Below are 23855 nucleotides of genomic sequence, written 5' to 3' on the forward strand. Positions count from 1 at the left end.
TTTTTTCGATTAATTTAATGATTAATCTAACAATTAATTTTTCAGTTAACGATGATTTAACATTACTTGATCAATGTAACTATTCACACAATAAGGATATCAAACCATTTCTTGTTAACATTTCAATATTTATTAAACATTTCTTTAACATGGCACTTCATTGCTCCTCAAGAATCTCTCCAAAATAAAATTCTTTGTGATGAAATAAAATGTGCTAAATAATGCATTCTGATGCCAGATGTAGCATCTAACAAAATAAATAATAATACAAAAATTCACCCAGGAGGAATACAAAAAAAGGGTCACTTTTAGACTTGCTTTGTCATTTTTGTAGTTGTTTTTTTTCACTCTCGATACATCCCAAAAAAATAAAAAGTGCAGAAATTTGACTGCCAAAAATAGAAAGAATGAACAAGCAATCATACAGTTTGATTTGTGTCTCTCTGTGCATCAATAAAAACCTGATTATGTAATAAACAGATTTACCTCAAGAAGAAGAATCAACAGCAGGGTTCTGTAAATCTTCTGTCAGTGTAACATGAGAGATGAGTCCCTCTCTGGATGTTCTAAAGTGATCAGTCACATTTCTGTTAGTCATTCAGCAGGAAACAGACACACAGTGCTAAATAACTGAAACGTTCCTCATAGTTCACAATGATACTGCGCCCCCCTGTGGGACACACGGGTATAACAAGTGAAGCATAGTCGCTCTGTTATCGACTGGTCATGTCTGAATGTGTAACATTTATATGAATAGAGAAATGTTAAAGGGACTGTACATTAAGAGCTTTCATCCTCACACACACACACACACACACACACACACACACACACACACACACAGCTGTTATGTGTAACATGAATGAAACTGCACGCTGTGCGGCTGCTATTCAAAACATGCGATGCACATGCACTACTCGGGCGTGCAGTGTGACTAAAGCTTGATGACATTGATAAGATCCTGGGACACATTCCAAACTGCTCCTAAATGTCATCAGTTAGAGTTTTGATTTCTTACCGTGTATCACTCAGAACTTTCCTGACTCTTTTTTTTGAAACCATAGAGGAAGAATCAACTGAGGGAAGCTTACTGCAACAACCTGTGGGACGGGGCCAGGAAGACTCTGGCTACTCTGTGGGACGGACATGGAGCCATCTGGCATGGTAAGACACTGGGCTTTATTTGACATGCTGTGTGTTCAGAAGGTGATATCACCTGAACAGAACAAAAAGGAAAAACTGCACACCGTCATGTCATTGTTGATGTTGAGCTGCAGGCTTGTGAAGAAGGGAAATTAAAAAAAAGTGTCACATTGATTTGAAAAGTTCTGAGGGTATGTGATTAAGGAGCTCAAAGTCCATTTCATAAAAAGAGAAAGATGCCCCATCAGTACCACCATCATCCTTTGGTTCATTAACTTCAGTTTTAAGGGACCTGGGGGCTAATTTTTTTTCTAAAGGGTCCATAGAAGTCAAATCAATCATCAAAATATCTGAGCCAGAGAATGGTCACAGAATTGAGGTTTTGGACCCAACTATATGTTATTCAAAGCTTGATGGTGAAACACAACTCCACTAAAGTCAGTATTGTGGGCGGCTTTAATTGGGGAACGCCGCACAGAGACTGAGTGTCCTGTACCTGTGACTCGTTCTTATCAAAATAAAATCAAAGTCCAGATAAGTTTGTTGATTTATTAAAACAAAAGAGTGAACATAATTCTAATCAAAAGGTTAAAAGAGGATGATAATTGATGACAATGAGGAAAACCCCACTCAAACCCCTCTTTGTCTGCCTCGCGCCACACACAGGTTAAAAACAAAGTCAAGCCACGCCCACTGCTAATTACTGGAAATGATATCAAACCCAAATAAGAAGCAAAACATAACAAATAATCAACAGAGGTAAAAATACACATTATGGCTCCTATAGTTAGGGTTCATCTTGTCTCCTCAGGCTTCTTCTGTACTGAAGCTGAACATGTTTTAAAAATCTCCACATTGGTTAGTGTTTAACAATGAATGAACATTGGAATGTGTATGTGTTTGATGTCAGTCGTCTTGAAGACATTTCACCTGTCCTACCAGAGACATCTTCAGTTTTATACTAACTAACTGAAAGGTGGACAGAGCTACACATGTAAGCCTCTTTGGATAGTCACATGAGTAGTTGACCTAGTTTGACCTAAAGTGGTTAACAGCCCCGCTCGCCTGTGGCTCGTTGGGGTCACATGTTTCAAAGTGGGACTACAGAAAACCCCCACAGAGGAGTTTCTTTTAAACGTGTGTCACTTGTTGTCCCAGGCTATGAGATTCATGGGATGGAGAAGATCCCAGACAAAGGACCAGCACTGATCGTGTACTATCATGGAGCCATTCCAATAGACTACTACTACTTCCTGGCTAGTGTCATCATCCAGAAGGGCCGGACCTGCCACTCTGTAGCGGACCACTTCCTCTTCAAGATCCCAGGTCTCACACACACACACACACACACATGCATACTCATACAATCCCATCAGATACAACTGGCCTCATTATATTTTCTGTTTACCTTTTTTTGTTTTCTGTGTGTGTGTTTTTTGTTTCCTTTTTAAATGACAGCTTTATCACTAACCTCTCTTAACCTCCTCACGCTGTCTCCCGCTCTCTCTCTCTACCTCTGCTGCAGGTTTTAAGTTGCTGTGCGAGGTGTTCAGTGTGATTCACGGTCCTCAGGAGGAATGTGTGCGAGCACTGAAGAACGGTCACCTGTTGGGGATTTCTCCCGGTGGCGTGCGGGAGGCTCTGTTCAGCGATGAGACCTACCCTCTTCTCTGGGGCAAACGCAGAGGCTTCGCGCAGGTCGCCATCGACTCTCAAGTGGTGCGTTTTGTTGCTTTAATCTATATGTGCTTTAGTTAATGTTTCAGTCTGGAGTCCATGAAAGATCATATTCACCTTATAAATTAGATTTGATTTCACATGAGTTTGCAGTGTTTCCAAATGTGTTTGGAATTATTGCAGCCGCCAATTCTGACTGAACTCCTTGAATAAATACCTCCATCCATCTAAAGGAATGTCCTGCTGCACTGTCTGCGTGCAGAGTCTCTCTAACCCTTTGTTTCTTTTTTCAGCCAGTTATTCCGATGTTCACTCAGAATCTGCGGGAAGGCTTCAGATCTCTGGGAAATTTAAGTAAGTTTAGAAGCCGGTACACATCCCGACACAGGAGACAGAGCTCTAGAGAAAGAGATCAGAGATGTTTTTGTGTTGTTTGGGAGTGTAGTGACACATGAGGTATGTCCTCCATAGTCCAAAGAGAAGCTCTGTTCCTGAGTGTTTCTACAAAGATAGATGTGATGTTGAGTCAAAATGAATGTAGGACAAGTGTCTCCTTTTCTTCACAATTATTGGGCTTTGGGAGAGAAAATAAGAAATCAGGCTTTTTGGATACACATAAATGATGTTTATTACTCAAAAACAGTCAGAACATCAAACTTAAAGGCAAGGCAAGTTTATTTCTATAGCACATTTCAACAACAAGGCAATTCAAAGTGCTTCACACAAGACATCAAAATCATCATAACAGAGGAAAGAAAAGAAACATTGAAATAGAACATTTAAAAATCACTGAAATTATTAAATCTGAACATATGTTCAAATAAAAATAATTACAATGAAATTAATTGAAGTAAAAATATAAAAAGAGTTAAACTTTTAAATCTTATTAAAGCTGTTTATTATTGAAAGGCAGCTGTAAACAGGTGAGTCTTCAACATGGATTTAAGAGAGCTGAGAGTTTCAGCAGACCTGCAGTTTTCTGGGAGATAAAGAAAGCTTTCTGAGCAGAGTGTTGTGACCACAGTAGTGGAAGTAGACATTGTGTTTTTGTGTAGCCATGGTCAACTATTAGTTTGAGAAGCCGCGACTGAACCGTGCTTGTTGTGTGAGTAGAAGTAACCCCATGTGGACAAAGTGTGACATCTCTTTCCTGGTTTACAGGAAGCTTCAGTTTACTCTGATGTATCATCCATTTACTCCAAACAGACAAACATCATGAGTTAGACCATCATCTCACAAGGAAAATTTTCATTGTTTCTCATCTGCGTCTATGCAGTAAAAAAACTTCTTTTTGGGGAGTTCGCCCCCTGCTGGTCAGGTTTAGTACACGTCTGTATCGACTTCTCTTTTATAACAGAGTCCACTAAAACAGTCTTTGGTGCTGAGCTGACACAAGGGGGTGTTGATCTGTTGGTTAAATGTCTCCTTTGTCTTCACCTTCATCTGAATCCTTTCTTATATATATAAATATGATATTCATGGAACATGCCGTGTCTCTCTGTTTTTTTCCATCCAGGATTTTATCGCTGGGTGTATGAGAGGTTTCGTTTCCCTGCAGCGCCGGTTTATGGAGGATTTCCTGTGAAGTTTCGAACCTTCCTCGGTGATCCGATCCCCTACGACCCCAATGTAAATGCTGCAGAGCTAGCAGAGAAAGTGAGTGAGATACTGCTCAGAGGTGTCAGTCAGATGTCTGAGCGGGGAAAGAAGTCCAACGTGTTTCAGTTACCAATTTGTAAAAAGTCAGAAAATCAACATGGACACCTTCAGGAGAAGCTTTGTTGTGTTAGCTAACAGCAGGAGACAACAACACACGACGTGAACGCAACATGTCAACAGAACATGATACTATCGATGTGATTGATTTAATTACACAAACACAAACACAACGTTTATAAACATCTTGTACAGCTTAAACTTCACTGTTGATGCACGGAGCAGCCATCTTGGATTTAGAGTTTTCGGGGGCGTTCCTGACGACATGTCCGACTGGCATCTCTGAACTTTCGGCTTCCTAGATCAAATAAAAGGCACCACATCGTCTTGTGCTGGTTTGGGCTTTTAAATCATTGATCTTTAACTGATCACTTTATATCACAGTGTTCAGTTTTACAACTGGCAAAATACAACTCAAATAATATGAATCATAATAATAATAATCTGTGCTGTGCATCACCAACGATGATCAATTTGACCTTTTATCATCTGATCACGTCTGGCTGAACCCCAATCAGATCTGAAATGAATCAGGAGAATCAAGATGATTTAATATGAAGTTATGAGAACTAGCTTGTCTTCTATGTTCAGAGCCGCTCAGGACTCCTTCAGCTGGACTTTAAAACCCCTCAGATAACCTTTTATTCCAGCTTATGTCTCCATGATTTAAGTAAAGAAGCAAGCAAGTAGAAGCTGCAGTTTAGCCTGCAGCACATGACGCCTGTCTTAAGGTACCTGAAGGTTTTTCAAAGTAAAATCACCTTATTAACCAGACTTCTAGCAGGTTGAATAACCGCGTTGGTCTGGAGTGAAGGTGAACACTAAAGGCTGATGGCCTGATGTGCTTTTTCTCCTGCATTCTTCTGTGTGTGTTTTTAACACGGAGCTTAAAAAGTTTAGATGTTGAACTAAAAATAAAACAAAAGCTTTTCTGGTGATAATGTGATGGGAAATGAAGAGTGAGCAGGTTGTTATCAGGGACTGAACCCCGACAGGGACCAGACCTGCTCACTTATTACACGGCTTCCTCTCTTAGGACATCACCAACTTTAAACAGAATATTGACTTTGGTTGACTTTTTTATTGATTTAATTATTGGTTAGAGCTGTGCTCATGGCAGCGGTTAAGAGCTGAACCTGCAGCTCAAATCAAAGTGAACATGACCACGGATGATGAGGTGACACACGTGAACAGATGTACATGAATCATTATACCAGATGTTAAAACAGATGTGTTCTGTACGCGCTGCTACGACCACCTACCACTGATCTGACTCTGTTTGTTGTCTTTGTCTGTGCAGGTGCAGCAGGCGGTCCAGTCTCTGATAGACCAGCACCAGCAGATCCCAGGGAACATCCTGAGAGCCTTACTGGAGAGATTTCACTCCAAAGTCAAAGACCATTAACATCAGCAGCACAAACTGTCCAGAGTGACCAAAACAACGTTCAGGTCAGACGGCCTCAGCGGGCACAGCTTCTGTCGCCTGACATGTTTGAATATTTGCACAACCCCCTCCCCCCCCAGAGTGCAGACGCTGAGGGTCTCCTGCATGCACATTTGTTGTACTGCCTGTTGCTGAAATGTATTTTTGAACCATTTGTTTTGAATCTGCTCATTCCCAGAACTGATCTGTGTAAGAGTTCCTGGAGGTGTGTTATTGGACGAGACAATAATCACACTTAAAAAAAAAATAACACATGAACAATATCTTATTCCAGTTGTTCCTAAATCTTTGTCACCATTAATTACAGCGTGTTGATTTGCAGATGGACCTCAGTTAGACTTCTGGTTAAATGACACTGGTGTGTCATGGATGTTTGAGGATCATTTAATACTCTGATGATGTATCAGGAGGCGTGACAGAGAGAGAGTGAGATAAGATGTCTGCTGATCTCTAAACCTCTCTAAACATTTAACAAACTCCAGTATGGCAGATGAATCAAAGTGTTTCAATAACAAGCTGATCAAACTAAACAGTATCCAGTTATGTGTCCTGTGTTTCCCAGATTAAAGAACAAAACATCATCTACAATTCCTACATGTAGCTGCTTTAAAGCTTCCTCAACTGTAAATAAGTGTTTTATCATCTTTAAAGACAGACCCAGAGTCATGTTAGAACCTGAAACCTGTAGGCATGTCACTAAAGGGAACACGATTCAGACTCAGAGTCATACCCCATCCATTTAAATGTAATAAGTACATAAAGACACACACACACACACACACACACAGAGGCTGGACTTTAACAGTTTGTATTCAGACAGTCACAAACATGCAGGTTGTCCTCGTCATGTTGAAAGGATCTGTTTGTTTTATGAAGTGTAACACAGAGTAGTAAAGCCGTGATCCATGATTCAGCCCCACATGTGCAACACTTTAAAACCTTTGTGGTGTTAAACACAGTTCTACCAGCACTGTGGCTAACAAAGTCATCCTTTTCTAAATGTCAGAGTGGAGAGTGACAGGATGGAGAGGGCTTTGTGTGTTACCTTTAAGTGCAATGATGAGGGGACATATTGTTCATGTTCCCTCCTGTGTGTCAGATGTTCAGTGTTGAGATCCTCTCTACATGATGTGGTTCTTCATCACAGCGTCAGCTTGCACTTTATAAAGTAAACAGCTCGTGGTTGTTTCTGATAGCTCAGTGCCACCTTTACTCTCATTTAACAAACAAAGAGGTTTCTCGCTGCTTGGTCCAGAACCTCAGAACGTCAGGGCCAGGACCATAAGGACAGCTCCCAGAAGGATTAATTCTTTCAGATGGGTCACTGACTCCGGTGCTGAAAAAGATGCAGCTGTTTATATCACAGAGTTTTTTAAATCACAAAAAAAGGGAGTTTGTTTTTATCTGGCTGCTTTTTTCACTGACAGAAAAACAAGCTGTGGAACATAAATGTAGAAAACTGAAGATGCAATACGATGAGATACACAGAGAAAAAGCTTTTTAACCTGTTGAGCCCTTCTTTATAAAACTCTAAATCTTATTGTGATGTGAGTAATAATGTGATCATGATTTCAAAGATATCTGTTGATAATTGTAAACAACTTGATGTTTATATAAATGATTCCTTCGTAATAAGAAGGGGGCTCAAAGCTGCTAACGTTTGACTGTTCCTTCAACTGTCACCATGGTTACCTGAGGGATTCTTTTTTCAGGGGTAAATGAAAATGAAATCAGAATAATCGTCATTTTCTCTTCTGTAATATTTAAAATTCAAATGTTTGATTTCATTTTAAATTGATGATCTGATAGTAACGATGATGACTAGCTTTACAAACATCACTGGACTTTGTTCCACTGCTTAAAGAGAGTTTGTTAAAAGCAGACAGGCATGTAATGAGAAGGAGGTGAATTGATTCCTGCCGTTGGGTCAGAGTCCTGACTTGACTTGACAAATGAAACGAGAGGTCAGTGTAGAGTCGGTACTTTACTGATGGCTGTATATGTTCTCCATCGCTGCAGCAGCCTACACACCAAGCTGTGCTGACAAGAGTTCATTTACTGACATGTCTGCGATGTGTCTGCGTTAAGAAAGGTGAAGAAGAATTGATTTCAAGTCAAACCTATTTAATGTTACACTTGAAAAAATGCCGATTCAGAAGAACAGATATTCATTCCTGTAGTTATTTATTCATGACATTTTACAGTGAAGTCGATGAAAGTGATGTCATTCATCATGCTGGATTCTGATTGGTACAAAGTCCCGTGTCTGCAGTGTTGCCTCAAACCTTCACATGGCCATTACTTTACCTTATGGAGACGTTATTAAAGGTGTTCCTCAGATGCACTTAAAGAATGAATGATGAGTTGTCTCCTGATCCTCGTGAGTTACACTTATTACCAGCCTTTTATTTTGAAAAACCAACATTAACCAGATGACAGACGTCTGTCCACCTGATCAAGTTACTGTAATCATCATCAGTGCTGTGAACTTCTCCTGGCTCATGTTTGTAGTTTTGAATTAAAGGTGACTAGTCTTTGTGTTGATCTGTATGAGGATGTAAATATTGTGATTGAAGTATCACCACTGCCAACTCTGATTTGTTTCCTGTTTAAAGACACCGTGGTGAGTGTTCTTCAGGTGTGTTGTACCGGGTGCTTTACTTTGTCTACTGGTTGCCTTTTTCATGTTTCTGTTGTTGCTTCTGAGATGATCTTTAACAAACCTTTTACACTGTGTCAATATAACATACATGTTGCACTATAAAATATTTACATCCCCGTTTTCCTGTTAATAAATCTATTTTGATAAAAAGTTTCATGAAGTCTTTTTTCTTGTTTAGCACAGTGTGTTTATGTAGGAGAGTGTGACGGAGGAGGACAGGTGGAGGTCAAGCCCAAGCAGTACAACCCACAGTTTCACATGCTGCAGGTGAATCAGGAGGTGAATCAGGAGGTGAAGCAGGAGGTGAAGCAGGAGGTGAATCAGCAGGTGAAGCAGGAGGTGAAGCAGGAGGTGAAGCAGGAGGTGAAGCAGGAGGTGAATCAGGAGGTGAAGCAGGAGGTGAATCAGCAGGTGAAGCAGGAGGTGAAGCAGCAGGTGAAGCAGGAGGTGAATCAGGAGGTGAATCAGGAGGTGAAGCAGGAGGTGAAGCAGGAGGTGAATCAGCAGGTGAATCAGCAGGTGAAGCAGGAGGTGAATCAGCAGGTGAAGCAGGAGGTGAAGCAGGAGGTGAATCAGGAGGTGAAGCAGGAGGTGAATCAGCAGGTGAAGCAGGAGGTGAAGCAGGAGGTGAATCAGCTGGTGAAGCAGGAGGTGAAGCAGGAGGTGAAGCAGGAGGTGAATCAGCAGGTGAAGCAGGAGGTGAAGCAGGAGGTGAAGCAGCAGGTGAATCAGGAGGTGAAGCAGGAGGTGAAGCAGGAGGTGAAGCAGCAGGTGAATCAGGAGGTGAAGCAGGAGGTGAATCAGCAGGTGAAGCAGGAGGTGAAGCAGGAGGTGAATCAGCTGGTGAAGCAGGAGGTGAAGCAGGAGGTGAAGCAGCAGGTGAAGCAGGAGGTGAATCAGGAGGTGAAGCAGGAGGTGAAGCAGGAGGTGAAGCAGGAGGTGAATCAGCAGGTGAAGCAGGAGGTGAAGCAGGAGGTGAATCAGGAGGTGAAGCAGGAGGTGAATCAGCAGGTGAAGCAGCAGGTGAAGCAGGAGGTGAATCAGCAGGTGAATCAGCTGGTGAAGCAGGAGGTGAAGCAGGAGGTGAAGCAGGAGGTGAATCAGCAGGTGAAGCAGGAGGTGAAGCAGGAGGTGAATCAGCAGGTGAAGCAGGAGGTGAAGCAGGAGGTGAAGCAGGAGGTGAAGCAGGAGGTGAATCAGCAGGTGAAGCAGGAGGTGAAGCAGGAGGTGAAGCAGCAGGTGAATCAGGAGGTGAATCAGGAGGTGAAGCAGGAGGTGAATCAGCAGGTGAAGCAGGAGGTGAATCAGGAGGTGAAGCAGCAGGTGAATCAGCAGGTGAAGCAGCAGGTGAAGCAGGAGGTGAATCAGCAGGTGAATCAGCTGGTGAAGCAGGAGGTGAAGCAGGAGGTGAATCAGCAGGTGAATCAGCAGGTGAAGCAGCAGGTGAATCAGGAGGTGAAGCAGCAGGTGAAGCAGGAGGTGAATCAGGAGGTGAAGCAGGAGCGTGTCTGGAGTGAGTTCACTCAGCCATGTCTCCGTGAACTGCATGATGCTACACTCTCTGTACTCCCTCTGAAGCCGGGTGAGTGCCGTCAGCTCCTCCATCTTATTAGGGAGAGATCTTACATTCCCCATAATTAAAGACGGCACGGATGGTTTGTACCGTCTTTTCTTTTCCCGACACTTCACTCCGGCTCTGCATCCCCTTCTCTTCCTCCGTAGTTCTGCGGGGATGTCCGGTCTTTCGGCTGGATGTATCCGAGGTTGGCACAGCGCAACCAGCTGTTCACTAGCTGTATGTCCGTTGCTTTGGAAAAAAGCATCTGCTCAGTGAATTGTAGAATTGTACAAACTGTGTATTAAATAAGTAGACAAAGCCTCATTCATGTCACCCATTGGTTTCTGAAGCAGACCTTTGAAGCCCATCACTGTCGGCCGCCATATTGGAAACTCTGTCTCAGACTGATTTTCAGTGAACCTAGCAACAGGTGTAGAAGTGAAGCAGAGGTCAGTCAGGTCAGCTACACTCCCTATCATGAATAACTCTTACCCTTCATAAAATCATGACCCATTTAACCTTTTTTAACCAGACTGTAAATCTTGTTATTTCTGCTGTAAAATGGCTTTTTTAAATGGTTGTGTACTTGACTTCTGAATGGCGACTGTGGATTCAGTGGTAGAGTCGGTCGTCTCTCAACTGGAAGGTCGGGGGTTTGATCCCCAGCTCCTGCAGTCTCATGTCCGATGTGTCCTTGAACGAGACACTTCACCCCAAATTCCCGCTCCTTCATTGGTAATGTGTGAATGTGTAGGTGTGACCTACGGTGTAAAATCACTTTGAGTAGTCAGAAGACTAGAAAATAATTATACAAGCTCAAGTCCATCTACGTCTTTTGCAGCCAGCCCCAAGTGGACACTTGATGAACTGCAGCTTTTAACCCTTCTGCATTGTCTTCATTTTTCAACACCAGAGGTCGACGCTAATTTAACTAGTGATGCTGCCGCCCTCTGCTGGCTGCACACTGATACTGCACTGAAAACAAAAGCAGGACACACTGTGATTGTTCAACACTCTGGAAGCCCTTTATTATAATGATTTAATTTTTTAATTATTTTCAACATTATTGATCAGACCACCCTGACAGGAAGCAGACTGATGGAGACATGCAGAGGTTTGACAGATGATCAGATATAAACAGTCCGACAGTCTCAAATTAAACTTTGTGAATCATTAGCACAGAATTAACGTTTTTCATACACAGACACAGTGAGAGGTAGCATGGGGTCAAATCAGGAATGACATCATCCTCATCAGTGAAGAAAACAACTGTAGCACTCTGCGTGATCATTTCAGAGAAGATGAAAAGCGAAACTTTCATTTCAGACAGATGTTATGTCAGGGATTATATAAAGTGAGCGTGTTGTTATCACAGGGATAGTAGAACTTTAGACGTGATTGGCCAATCAGAATCAAGTCTTTAGCTTTGATGAGTGCTTTTATTCTTTATGGAGTAAAGATGATTGTCTTTGGTCTGTACTGATGTCTGTAATGTGACTCAGATAAACCTTAATGTGATTCAGCTGTGAGGATGAAGTCATTCTGATGGTTACACAAACACTTTTATTTATTTAAACATCTCTCTGCACTAACAGATCTTTGAAAGGAAGATAAACACTCATATTTAAATCTTAATTATCTACATAAAATCTGTTCTGTAGCGACTTTGGGGTGAATACTTATCATCACAACACAGGACACAAAATGTTCAAAAAGGATCCAAAAACAGCTGAACTGCATCTTACAGGCCTGAATCTATTCAAACTATGTTAGGAAAAATAAATTCTGTTTACACATGTTATATTATAATCTCTATTCCTATTAAAACATTAAAACATGATGTGACAGAATACAAACTTCTGTCTGATTGTCTGTAGAAGTCCACGGCCGATTTTTCTGAAAATATCAAATCAAAAACAGCTGAACGTGGTCTGAGGAGGTATGAGGTACAGTGATACGCGCTGCCCTCTACAGGACAAACTGTGTATGGTAACACAGTTTCAGTGACATCAGACATGTACCTCAGTATCTTATTGCTGCAGTTTGTTACATGAGTTATGAAATCCAGATATATATATTTACAAATGTCAGAGTGTCTCCTGGTTTGGATTTTAAAAACTTTTTTTCCACAACACAAAATATTGAAAGGTAATAAAGGTAAACATCACACAATATTGCTGTAGGAACACATTGCTAGTCAATCCATTTTCTCTCTCGCTTAATTCGCTTTGAAAGTTTGAATGTCTGTTGCGCGTCCTTGGTCCATGAACACCTCACGGTGCGCTCTTGGAGGCTGCAGCTGTTGTGCTTTTCCTGCCTCGACCTTTAGAGGGGGAGTTGCAGCCTGACGTCGGGACGCTCCACTCCCTGTGACCCGCCAAGGTGGGGTGGAGGGAGGAAGATGGAGAGGGAGGGGAGGAGGAGGTGGGGGACAGGGAGGTGGAGGAGGAGGAGGAAGGTGAGGAGGAGGATGAAGAGTAGGAGGATGAAGAGCAGTACCGTTGTTGGGAGGTGGAGGCGAGGGCGAGTTGGTGCTGGCCCTTGCTGGCGCTGTGAGGCCGGTGGTGGGCGGGGCCGGTGTTAGCGTGGGATGGCGACAACATTTGGCTGGATGAAGGGAGGAGACGACACAGAGTCAGAGAAGGGATCAAAGACTTATGAGGAGGAGGAGGAGGGGAAGACAGTGAGGGGGAGGAGTGTTTCAGCGAGGAGGAAGAGGAGAGGGGAAACAGAGAAGCCTGTTGCCCAGAGCTCGAGGTGGGAGGAGAAGAGTTGGTGATTGAAGCAGCAGACACAAGTGAGTTCTTCCCAGAGGAGGAGATGGTAGGTGCTGAGGAGGAGGAGCAGGAGGAAGAGGAGAGGTATTTGAGGCTATCGTTGGAGTCTGAGCAGTGAGGAGTGGAAGAAGAAGAAGCAGGCGGGTGTTTCCGAGAATTATGGCATAACCCGGGAATCTTAGAGGCACGCAAAGCAATGACAGAACAGTTACTATTCCCCGCTGCTCTACTGCTGCTGCTGTCAGCCTGCAACACAACACCAGCAACAGAGAAAGTCAACTCATGAAGTCAACAGCAGGAACACAGGACGTCAACACCAGGACCACAGGAAGTCAACACGACAAGTCATCACAACAAGTCAACGCCAGCAACACAGGAAGTCAACACCAGGACCACAGGAAGTCAACAAGACAAGTCAACACCAGGAACACAGGAAGTCAACACGACAAGTCATCACAACAAGTCAACACGACAAGTCAACGCCAGCAACACAGGAAGTCAACACCAGGACCACAGGAAGTCAACACGACAAGTCAACACCAGGAACACAGGAAGTCAACACAACAAGTCAACACCAGGAACACAGGAAGTCAACACGACAAGTCATCACAACAAGTCAACATGACAAGTCAACACCAGGACCACAGGAAGTCAACACCAGGACCACAGGAAGTCAGCACAACAAGTCATCACAACAAGTCAACACGACAAGTCAACGCCAGCAACACAGGAAGTCAACACCAGGACCACAGGAAGTCAACACGGCAAGTCAACACCAGGAACACAGGAAGTCAACACGACAAGTCAACACGAGGAACACAGGAAATCAACACGACAAGTCAACACCAGGAACACAGGAAGTCAACACGACAAGTCATCACAACAAGTCAACACAACAAGTCAACGCCAGCAACACAGGAAGTCAACACCAGGAACACAGGAAGTCAACACGACAAGTCATCACAACAAGTCAACATGACAAGTCAACACCAGGAACACAGGAAGTCAACACGACAAGTCATTACAACAAGTCAACACGACAAGTCAACACCAGGAACACAGGAAGTCAACACCAGGACCACAGGAAGTCAACACCAGGACCACAGGAAGTCAACACCAGGAACACAGGAAGTCAACACCAGGAACACAAGAAGTCAACACCAGGAACACAGGAAGTCAACAACAGGAACACAGGAAGTCAACAACAGGAACACAAGTCAACCCGAGAAGTAAACCCCAGCAACATGGCAGGTCTCATCTGCAACAAATCAAGTAAACACCAGCCATACAGGAAGTCAAGGCCATCAACAAAGCAGGTAAACTTGGCATGTCAGTATAAACATCATGTAAATCGACATACATTGACTAGTCAGTTCAACATAATTCAAATTTCCATTTAATCCACCAGGAAAATAGTTGGAGAGGGACAAGCCTACTTATGAACCAAACGGGGGCCTTAGGGTCTGTAAGGAGAGACTGGTAAAGGTACCAACAAGGGCATCTGAGGTTCTTTGAGTGGAACTACAACACCTACACTGGCAACAACAGAGGAACCTGAAGGGTGGTGACTGGGAGGACTGGGGTGCCTGATTAAAACCTGAGTGATGCTTAATTATTTGAGTCTTATTATTTTGGGGTAATGATGGCTGAACAAGAGTTTCTAAAAAAGAGTTTCTAAAGGTTTCAGACACCTAGATATTTCTTCACCTCAATGCCAGTTGACTGATTGTTGTAAACAGTACAGATACAAGTCAGAGTCAGGTCACGTGCAGGTCACATGCAGGTCAAAACTCCAGACCATAGATGAAATGAAGACCTTGTAACAGCGCTGACCCTTTGCCTAGACTTTTTCTCATAAACCTCCATTGTAAAAGACAGTTGAGTCAAGCTGACAGTATATCTCCAACTGCAAACGAGTTTGACTTTGACTCTTTCCATGATTTGATGACCAATGGAGGTTGGATATTTGTACAACTGTTTCTTGAACAAAGAAAACATGCTTAAAATCCTGTGAAATTATCTCATCACAACAACAGCCAAGCAAGTGAAGCACTGCTGAGCATGTTCAGCTGGCTGCATAGATGTTTGCTGGAACACTGAAAAAGTGAAATAAGCATTTGGGGCTGATAACGAGGTCTTCATTTAACATCCATGATCCTCACACTGAAAGGCCAACTGTGCAGAGTTTCAAAGGTTGAAAACTGTTTATGTTGGGTCGGTAGCATTGGCAGCCTTAATAACATAAACAGGTGATGAATTAGACAGATGTGTGCAGAGTTAAAGACCAACAGCACAACAAAAATAACTGATGGACAGGACCTGTACACAGAATAAGGCAAATATAACCATACATTTCATCACTGCAAATACAGTTAAAACATTACAACATGATCAAGAACTACATGTGACAATGTCTTTACCCTGTTAACATAGAAAACAGATAATCAAACATGTTGTGGCTCTTTAACAATCATCAGGCTCTGGTCAGTTTCATTGTCTTTTAAGGGACACTGTGTGGCCAAAACACGGCAATTCAAGTTGTATTTGGGGTGGATTCCTATTTTTTCATGTTAATTGGCTTCTGGTTAAACAATTTAGATTCGAGTCAATATCAAAGAGCTGTGTGAATGAATCACATCTTTTAAAAATGTTTAAAAACGACCTTTATCAACATCTGTCAATTAAACAACTTGATGGTATCAATAAAGATGTGATTTTGAATGGTGGGATACTTTACAAAGGTTTAAGGATGTGTCACCTGCTATCTGAAGAGCCCACGTCTAATCTGAACAAGAGCTGCTAACTTCACCTCTGTTAGACTTTATTTACCTGGCTGGGCTGCTTCTGATTGGCCGGCTGGTTCTTAGGTGTCTTCTCCGAGCCTGAGGAGGACGAGTGACGTAACTTTGTGTGAAGTCGCTGAGCAGAAGAGCCGGAGCTGGAGGTCTAGCAAAAAGATATAGGAAGGCTAGTTAGAAATAATGGTGTCATTGAAAAACAGCATGAGGTACAATGTACATAAAACTACAGCTAAAGAAGAGCAAGAAGAGAGACAAGAGTTAAAGAAGAATTCAAGCATTGCAATTCAGGTTATCTAAGCACAGTAGCACCAGAACCCTGAGACACCAGTTCATGAACCCAGAGACAGAAGGACCTGAGGAAATCACATCCACTGCACAGACAGTCCAGAAGACAACGTTTGAGCAAGTGATGTTATGACCTCAGACATGACAAAGTTTGATCTTCTGAAACATGGAAGGGTGAATACTAAATTATCCTGGAGTCCAAAACGCAGTGACATGAATGTGGCTTGTTCTGTCCTTTTGACAATCTTCTTTAAAAGATGTTGCACTTTAGCGCCAGTCTAACAGACCAAAACAAACTAGGGGGCAGCAATCCCTGAGTGGCAAGGTGGTCTCCCTTTCCCCCTTTTTGTGGCACGGATAATTTTTTGAGAGGTTCACATGAAAAAAATATGTTTAAGCCTCTGCGTGAGACATAAACAAGCTAAAGGAAGCACTGTCCCATCAGATCAGTGTAAACGAAGAGTTGGGAACAAGGAAACCCAGAGGGAGTCTGACTTCACTCTTTTTTAAGGAAGTCATTACTCAGTCATATATTTGATGTCTTCTATAACATGATCTGGTCAGAGTTATTTTAAAGTTTTTTGGTTAAAGAATGAGGCTCTGTTTTAAAACAAAGACTTGTAGAGCAGAAAGGTGTGTGAAGTACACATCCCAGCACCAGCACCAGAGGAACATCAAACCTGTTTCTTTGTGGAGGTTTTCCCTGAGTCAGGTGGGGGCTGAGCTTTGACCCTCTTACTCTGAGGTGGATTTGGGCCCTTGAGGATCTGAGAGGCTGGCCTTTTTGACGGGCTTCTCTCTCTCTCTCGTTTGCCCTTGTCTGTAGACTGAGCTCTGCCGGAGGAGTTGAAGGAGGCATCAGGGGACTGAGGAGGGGAGGACACAGTGGAGGAGGAGGGGGAGGAAGGAGCAGTGATACTGTCCATACTGACTTCCAGCAGTTTAATGGACTCTTCCAGACTGTCGATGGATTGGAATGCACTCTTGCAGAGCTTCTCTACCCTCTGTGACTTTGAGTCTATGGCATTGACGGGAGAGGAGTCCTGGATGCCTCTGTCATTCCCTACATCAGGTTGAGATTTTTTGGTATTGTTGATCTCAAACCTCTTGGACTCCTTTGTTTCATTGTTGGTCTCCATTATCGTCCTGCACTCTGAGGCCATCTCCTCCTCTTCCTCATCCACGACCACCTCAAGAGTCTTCTTTCCTGCTTTGCTCTTCCCTGTTCGCATGGCCTGGCTGATTGCTGCCAGTTTTTTTTTGGGGAACTTGAATTTGAATTTCTTTTTGGTGTCTGTCTTCCCAAATGAGTCTGGTTTACCCCGGTCCTGGTTTTCAGCAATGGAACCATTAGCTGCCGAAGGTCTTTGATTGAGAGAGTTCTGACCATTTTCTGCGACGTCTTTAAAGCCAAAGTTCATATTTATTTCATTGATATTTATTTTTAAGTTCTGTTCCTGCTGATGCAGCTCTTCTTTAGCCATGCGGATATCTGAGGAGAGAACCCTGTCTAGATCTTCCTCACTTTCAAAGATGGTAGACAGTCGCTTACAGGCTAATTCAAAGTCCATCGGCTCATTCAAGAAGACAATAATAGGTTTCCTATCAAAGTCGTCCCTTTCCTCAAACCCTTGGTTCTCATATACCATGTAGGTGAGTTCACCACCACTGTCTACATCTACAGTCTGTGTATCAGATCCACTGGTTTTGCTCGATTCTTCCTCTTTTGATAAGATCCTAGCTCTGGTCATGGAGCTCCTGAGGCTGATTTTACTGGTGGGAGGTGGAGGAGGCGGAGGTCCCTCATCACTGCAAACGTCAGGACTTAGACTACCTCCATCTTCAGTGTACTGTGCTCGGTCTCTTGATCCCTGCTCTGTTTCCTCCTGCTGCTCTTCACTCTCTCTGTAGGAGAGGTCGGGTGACGGGGCGTAACGCTTGAGGACTGGAGTCGACTCTGCCCAGTCCTGACGAGAGCTCTCTGTCTCCTTCTGCGGGTCCTGTGGTGACGTCTCCCCCGAGCTGTCATCTGCTGTGTTTTCTTTCTGTAATGTCAGGACTACCATCAGATTGGACTTTTTCTCAGCCAAAGCTTCTCTCACAGCCTTGTCCTGTGTCTGCTCAGCACCAGTTTGATTGGTGTCTTTTTGTAGGGTGACAATAGTTGTAAACTTCACCTTTTTCTCTGCTGTGGTCGGGGAGCCCACCTGTCCAACAACCTTCTTAGGAACACTTTCTCTTTCTTTTTGTGGAGCTGTAGGTGTAAGTTCCTCTGTCACTGCTTTCTGTTGGGTTGGTGTCTTCACCCCGTCTTTTGTCTGGACAGTCTGAGTGTCTGGTGAAGCTACAGGTGAGGGTATCTCCTTCAGCTCTACTACAACCTGCTTTTCAGTACAATTGCTTTCTTTCAGCAGAGCTGCAGGTGTAGCTGTCTTATTTGCTTCTTTATGGTTTGGTGATTGATCCTTGTCTTTCTTCTGGATAGTCAGGTTGTCTCGTGGAGGTAAAGGTGGGGGTTCATCCATCGTCTCTGCGTTAGTTGGTGTTGCAACCTCCTTTTTCATTTTGACAGTCTGAGGGTTTTGTGAAGACTGATTTGGGCGGACCTCCACCTCCTCCACTGTTTCACGTTTTAAGGATGTGACTTGTTGAACCACTTTGTCTGCCTCTTTCTTCTGAGGTCTCTCACTGTCTCTCTCAGCTTCACTGCAGGATTGGGAAACACCAAGCTGAGGAGCTACCTGGGGGTCAGACAGATTCTGATTGGTCACCTGTGCTGTTGCAGGTGTCTTTAATACCGCTTTCCATTTTGTATTTGTGCTGGACAAAATATTGTTGTTGGGCAATTCTGTAGTCACCTATAGTTACAAAAGGAAACAATAAAACAGTTGATCATTGTCAAATTAGGAAACCGGATATTAATATTATTGTTAAAGGAGCAGTATGTAACTCTGACCCCTAGTGTTTAAAATGGGTACTGCAGTCTAAATTCTAAACATTGTAGAGAGCTGTCTCCCCCCCCTCCTCTCTAGAGTCCATGCTCACTCAGGTCACCATGTGGTGGACACTGAAGCTTCAGTGTTTATCCAGCTCTGCATGGGTCTGTAAACCTTTCTGTGTTCTAACCTCTCTCCATTTTTCAAAAGCATCTCCAATATTGATCCTAGTTTGAGCACGTTTCTGCTCGTGGAGCTTATTAGAAACATGCAGAGGCTTTTTAGGTCGGGTACAATCACTTCTATCTGAACCACTTCTCTTGCCCACTTCCATCACTGCAACACCTGTTGGTTTGACCTGATAACTGCTTTCATATCTGACAAACCGAGTAGCGTCCAAAACGGCCGTGTGGAGGGGTGTCTTAAAACCGTCTACCTTCTCTGGTCCAAACAAATCCAGAGCATTCAGGAGCAGAGTCTAAAGTTAGAAGGAGGACATACTGGCTGCTGCATTGTTGTCAGAGAAGCCAGCATTCAACATAGCATGTTTCCTTAATGATCAGTAGTAAGTATAGTAAGATCACTTTATCATTTCACTCTCTACACATCTTACTGATTGGAACATAAACTGAATGTTTCTACAGAATTAACACTTACAGATCTAAACTAAAATAGAACTATAAAAACAAATGTGTTGATCTTCTATATGAAGTAGTAATACAGTAGTATGCGTCCAAACTGCCTTCAAAGATATTGTGGAATTTTTGAAATCTTTGCAGGTGCTTGGTAGTGATATATGAATAAATACCTGGATATTGTTTGTTTTGACAGCTTTTCTTGATCAATGCTTTATGAAATATTTTCTTGTTATTACTTAAACAGAGGTGACTTATTAAAAATGAATGCAGCAGAGTTAGTGTGTGACTAAACAGCATCAGGTGTCCTCAGGCTTGAGGAGGGAAAAACAACAACAACCTCAGAACTGAACAAACATAAAACAGAACCACATATCACACATATAAGGTGAGATAAATAATACACAAATACATAAGATTTTTCACGTTCATTTAGATTCTTATTTTAATGGAGCTCAACGTAAGTTCAAGCAGGAAGACTTTTTTTATTCTCTCACACATTCATTAATTTCTTCATTCGATTTAGCCCCTCCCTCTCTACCACTTCCACCATCTCCCTGCTCGGGTGATCAGCTGATTGTGGGCGTTTACTCTTTAAGTAATAATCCACCCCGACTCTGCCACAAGCTCTCTCAACCAATCATCCTGCTGTTGTCACATTTTAAAACCTATTCTCTCTCTAACTCAGTCACTTTGTCATTTCAGTGCAATCACTGCGACCCTCCTCCTCCCCGGTCACCTCCAGTCCAGTTCAGCAGAGTTCAGATACAGGCTCAGAAACCCACCACCAGGGTCTAGACTCAATAGGGGGGTATCACCACCACCACCAGGGTCTAGACTCCATAGGGGGGTATCACCACCCTCACCAGGGTCTAGACTCCATAGGGGGGTATCACCACCCTCACCAGGGTCTAGACTCCATAGGGGGTATCACCACGACCACCAGGGTCTAGACTCAATAGGGGGGTATTACCACGACCACCAGGGTCTGGACTCAATAGTATCCTATCCTGCTGTTGGCCTGCTACCCCTCTGAGTGCATGAAGTCATCATGACGGAGTCCATTGGCCAGAGACATGGCATATTTATCTTTTTCTGTTAAATAAATAATTGTTAACTCTTTCTTAAGTCTGTCCCAATTGAAATGCTATTATTTTGCTAATTATCTTATCTATAATATTATCTATTATCTCAGACTGATATTTCATATGTTGGTGTCTTGTAAGTCCATGAGGGTATATTTTTATGCATGACAAATAAAAAAATATGTGATACAATTACCATTGTCAGACATTATTGTGCATGAAAAAACTAAAATCACTAAGACTAGAAACACACTTTAATAAAAAAAATAAAATACATATTTCTAGTTTGTGTGAAAACATTTCTTCTCGCCAGAGGAGGCATGTTGACCATTTTCAAAGTGCACTTCAAACTAAACTGTAATATTTAAAAGACCTGCGATTTACCTCAGGCTCCGCTTCCAGCTCAACCACATTTCTGCAGCCCACATGCCCCATAATGCATTTCTCAAATACTTGAAGGATGATATATGAAGGATGTGTGCCTCTGGTGAAGGTCTAATGATATGCTGAAAGTTCTGCTGAATGTTTCATGTCACAAAGTCTCATCATATTAAACATCAGCTCTGTATTTAAGCCTCCTGAGCGTTATAGGACACAGGTGATAATAATAACTGAACATACCTGCAGCTCTTTCATGGCCTTGTCTTCCTCTTCCTTTTCACCCCTGTGTATAGAGGCTGCAGACAGGAGGGGTTTAGGTTTGACCTCTGGGGGCTGTCGGGGGGGTTTGGGCTGGGGAGGAGCAGCAGGCTTTTTGTCCTTTTCATCGTCACCCTGAGAGAGAGTCAAAATGAAGGTATGTTTTACATGCTGAATGCTGCTACAGACCTGTAACTGTTTCCTCTACATTCTGTTGGCTGCAGGTAGACACCTGAATGCTGTCTTCTAGCTTGCTACTAACCCTAACAATGATGTGTCAGTAACTTACCTGAGCTCCTAGCGGCTCCCTCCTGGTGAGCTCCTCCTCTGCTGGCCTGGCTGTACTCACACCTGAGGTGACTGCATTGAACCTGGCAAAGAATCATTAAGATACTTTATCGACCATATTTTCCTAAATCCTTTTAAAACTTCGGTCCGGTCAGGCTCCTCTTTCCAGGAGGTCCTCAGAGACAAACTGACCTTCTAGGAGGAGGAGGAGGAGGAGACCTGCCCGCTCTGTCTGGACTCTGCTTCAACTCCTTCTCCATGCTGGAGCGTCGCGGCTTCTCCATCTGAGGCCGACTGATGCGCTCCGAGCTCACTGGAGCAGATGGAAGGGTTGAAGGAGGAGCAGAAGAAGAAGGAGCTGCAGGAGTCTGCGAGGGTGCAGGAGCTGAAAACCCACGTTTTATGGTTATTTATAACTGGTAGGGATTTTTGTTTTGCTTAGATTTTGGTGCAGCCCTGTGGACTAAGCTGTACCGCTTATCTCTTTGCTGATCTTGTCCTGCACAGGTGTAAGCTGTGTTTTCTAATATATTTCTTTTCACTTTGAACATATCACCCATTGGGAATCTTTGCTGTAGAAAATGCCAACAAACAAAAGCTGTTTCTGCGGTGACTCACTCACTGAGTCTGACACATACACCATCAGCCATGTTTACAAGCATTGAGATTAAAATATCAAAATCTTGTTGCTGTACTCTCGTCTGCTTTTTGTTTCTTTGTCCCAAACCTACAGGTCACTGATAAATAATGTCAGTATTTGGTTCACGCTGTCAGAAAACAATCTGTAAATATTCATACTTGACTGAATGAACAAAAATAGAAGCAGCTTGTTGGGAGCGAGCTCAGTGCACCTGTCCCTGTGTTACATCTACCTGAGTCTGCAGCTGTTGGAGGAGTGTGGGAGGAGTCCATATCGTCACTCCGCCTGTTGGCTTTGACCTCCGGCTTTTCTGAGGCTGCCACATAAAAGTTTGTTTAGTGACATAAAAACACTGACCAGCTCATTAAAAAATGTCACAGAGAGAGAAGAAAACGTTTTAATTTCAACACTATGTATTAAATGCTCACTGAGTTATAATCCAAGATCACAGAGTTCATCATTTGTGTGCAGCCTGTTAGGTTTCAGACCAACTGAACAATTAAATGATCACACCTCACAGGATCAATACACTGTCACAAATCTCTGTTTGGAGCCACAGAGGGCCTGATAAACAAAATGATTGCACAGCTTTCCTTCAAAACACACGCAAAGGGTTAAATGCACCCCTAACTGCACTGCACCCATTAAACTCAAAAGAACATCTCACACATATTTTTTAAAATTGCTCTTAAATGATTATATTTTGTCCCCAAAGATTTATTCATTTGGGCGTTTTGCCTTTGCCTTTTGCCCGCATGAGGAAGCAGATAGAGTAGGAAAATGGGGAAAGAGAGTGGGGAATGACATGGCAATGGAGCCACAGGTCGGCCATCAGAGACCCTATTACCCCTTATTATTATTTTTACTGTGGGGGAAAAATGACCCCCTTTCTGTGCAAATCAACCCCACTTTATTAATAATAATAATAATAATAATAATAATAATAATAATACATTTAATTTGTAACGCACTTTACATTTTTGCAAAAAAATCTCAAAGTGCTACAGGAAAAAAAAGCATGTTATTCACCAACACCAGCTCTTACAGCCACACACAGAGTGGAGCAAACCATCTGTTGTAACCAGGCGGAACTGCACCCGCAGTGTTTATAAGTGATGTCACACACAAACTTTCCAGTGATCAGGAAAACAATTACGCCTCCGCATGACGCAAAAATAAATTATCTGTGTTTAAAGTCTCTCAATACTACTTTAACATGACTATTGTTAATATAATCAGGGGTTAATGGAGACAGTCTGCAGCTGTTACACATGACGAGGAGGATGCACATTGTTTCTGAGAGTGCAGCTGCTCAGAGAATAGAAGTGCAGATCGATTCTCTCCACATTCCAACTACACATACTACACAAGGGCTTTTAAACTGCATGTCACACCGACACATTCACACACTGATGGTAGTGATTGCTATGTAGTATCATCCATCAGAAGTAACTAATCCCATTCATACAATAGGGACCAATTTGGGGTTACGTGTCGTGCCCAAGGACACATCGGACATGTTAACCAGCTAGGGATTGAACCCTCAACCTTCTGGTTAACAGGCAATGA

At 42.9% G+C, this 23855-nt stretch overlaps 2 protein-coding genes across 2 annotated transcripts in view; one reads left to right on the plus strand and one right to left on the minus strand.

The window, feature by feature from the left end:
* The window catches only part of tmem68 (transmembrane protein 68), a 14203-nt gene extending 5408 nt beyond the window's left edge, over positions 1–8795 (plus strand). Inside the window, exons 4-9 of the mRNA XM_065954402.1 lie at positions 1065–1164; positions 2302–2469; positions 2669–2862; positions 3114–3174; positions 4337–4476; positions 5837–8795. Of these exons, the coding sequence (XP_065810474.1) occupies positions 1065–1164; positions 2302–2469; positions 2669–2862; positions 3114–3174; positions 4337–4476; positions 5837–5941 (768 nt within the window). The 3' untranslated portion in view covers positions 5942–8795. The remainder of the gene's footprint in view (positions 1–1064; positions 1165–2301; positions 2470–2668; positions 2863–3113; positions 3175–4336; positions 4477–5836) is intronic.
* A 2405-nt stretch (positions 8796–11200) lies between these two features.
* The window catches only part of LOC109997341 (sickle tail protein homolog), a 63410-nt gene continuing 50755 nt past the window's right edge, over positions 11201–23855 (minus strand). Inside the window, exons 18-23 of the mRNA XM_065954404.1 lie at positions 22519–22602; positions 21839–22031; positions 21648–21729; positions 21341–21493; positions 15807–15923; positions 11201–12807 (exon numbers count right to left, since the gene is read on the minus strand). Of these exons, the coding sequence (XP_065810476.1) occupies positions 12781–12807; positions 15807–15923; positions 21341–21493; positions 21648–21729; positions 21839–22031; positions 22519–22602 (656 nt within the window). The 3' untranslated portion in view covers positions 11201–12780. The remainder of the gene's footprint in view (positions 12808–15806; positions 15924–21340; positions 21494–21647; positions 21730–21838; positions 22032–22518; positions 22603–23855) is intronic.

This window comes from Labrus bergylta, chromosome 4 (assembly GCF_963930695.1).
Source record: "Labrus bergylta chromosome 4, fLabBer1.1, whole genome shotgun sequence".
In the NCBI taxonomy this organism is placed as follows: Eukaryota; Metazoa; Chordata; class Actinopteri; order Labriformes; family Labridae; genus Labrus; species Labrus bergylta.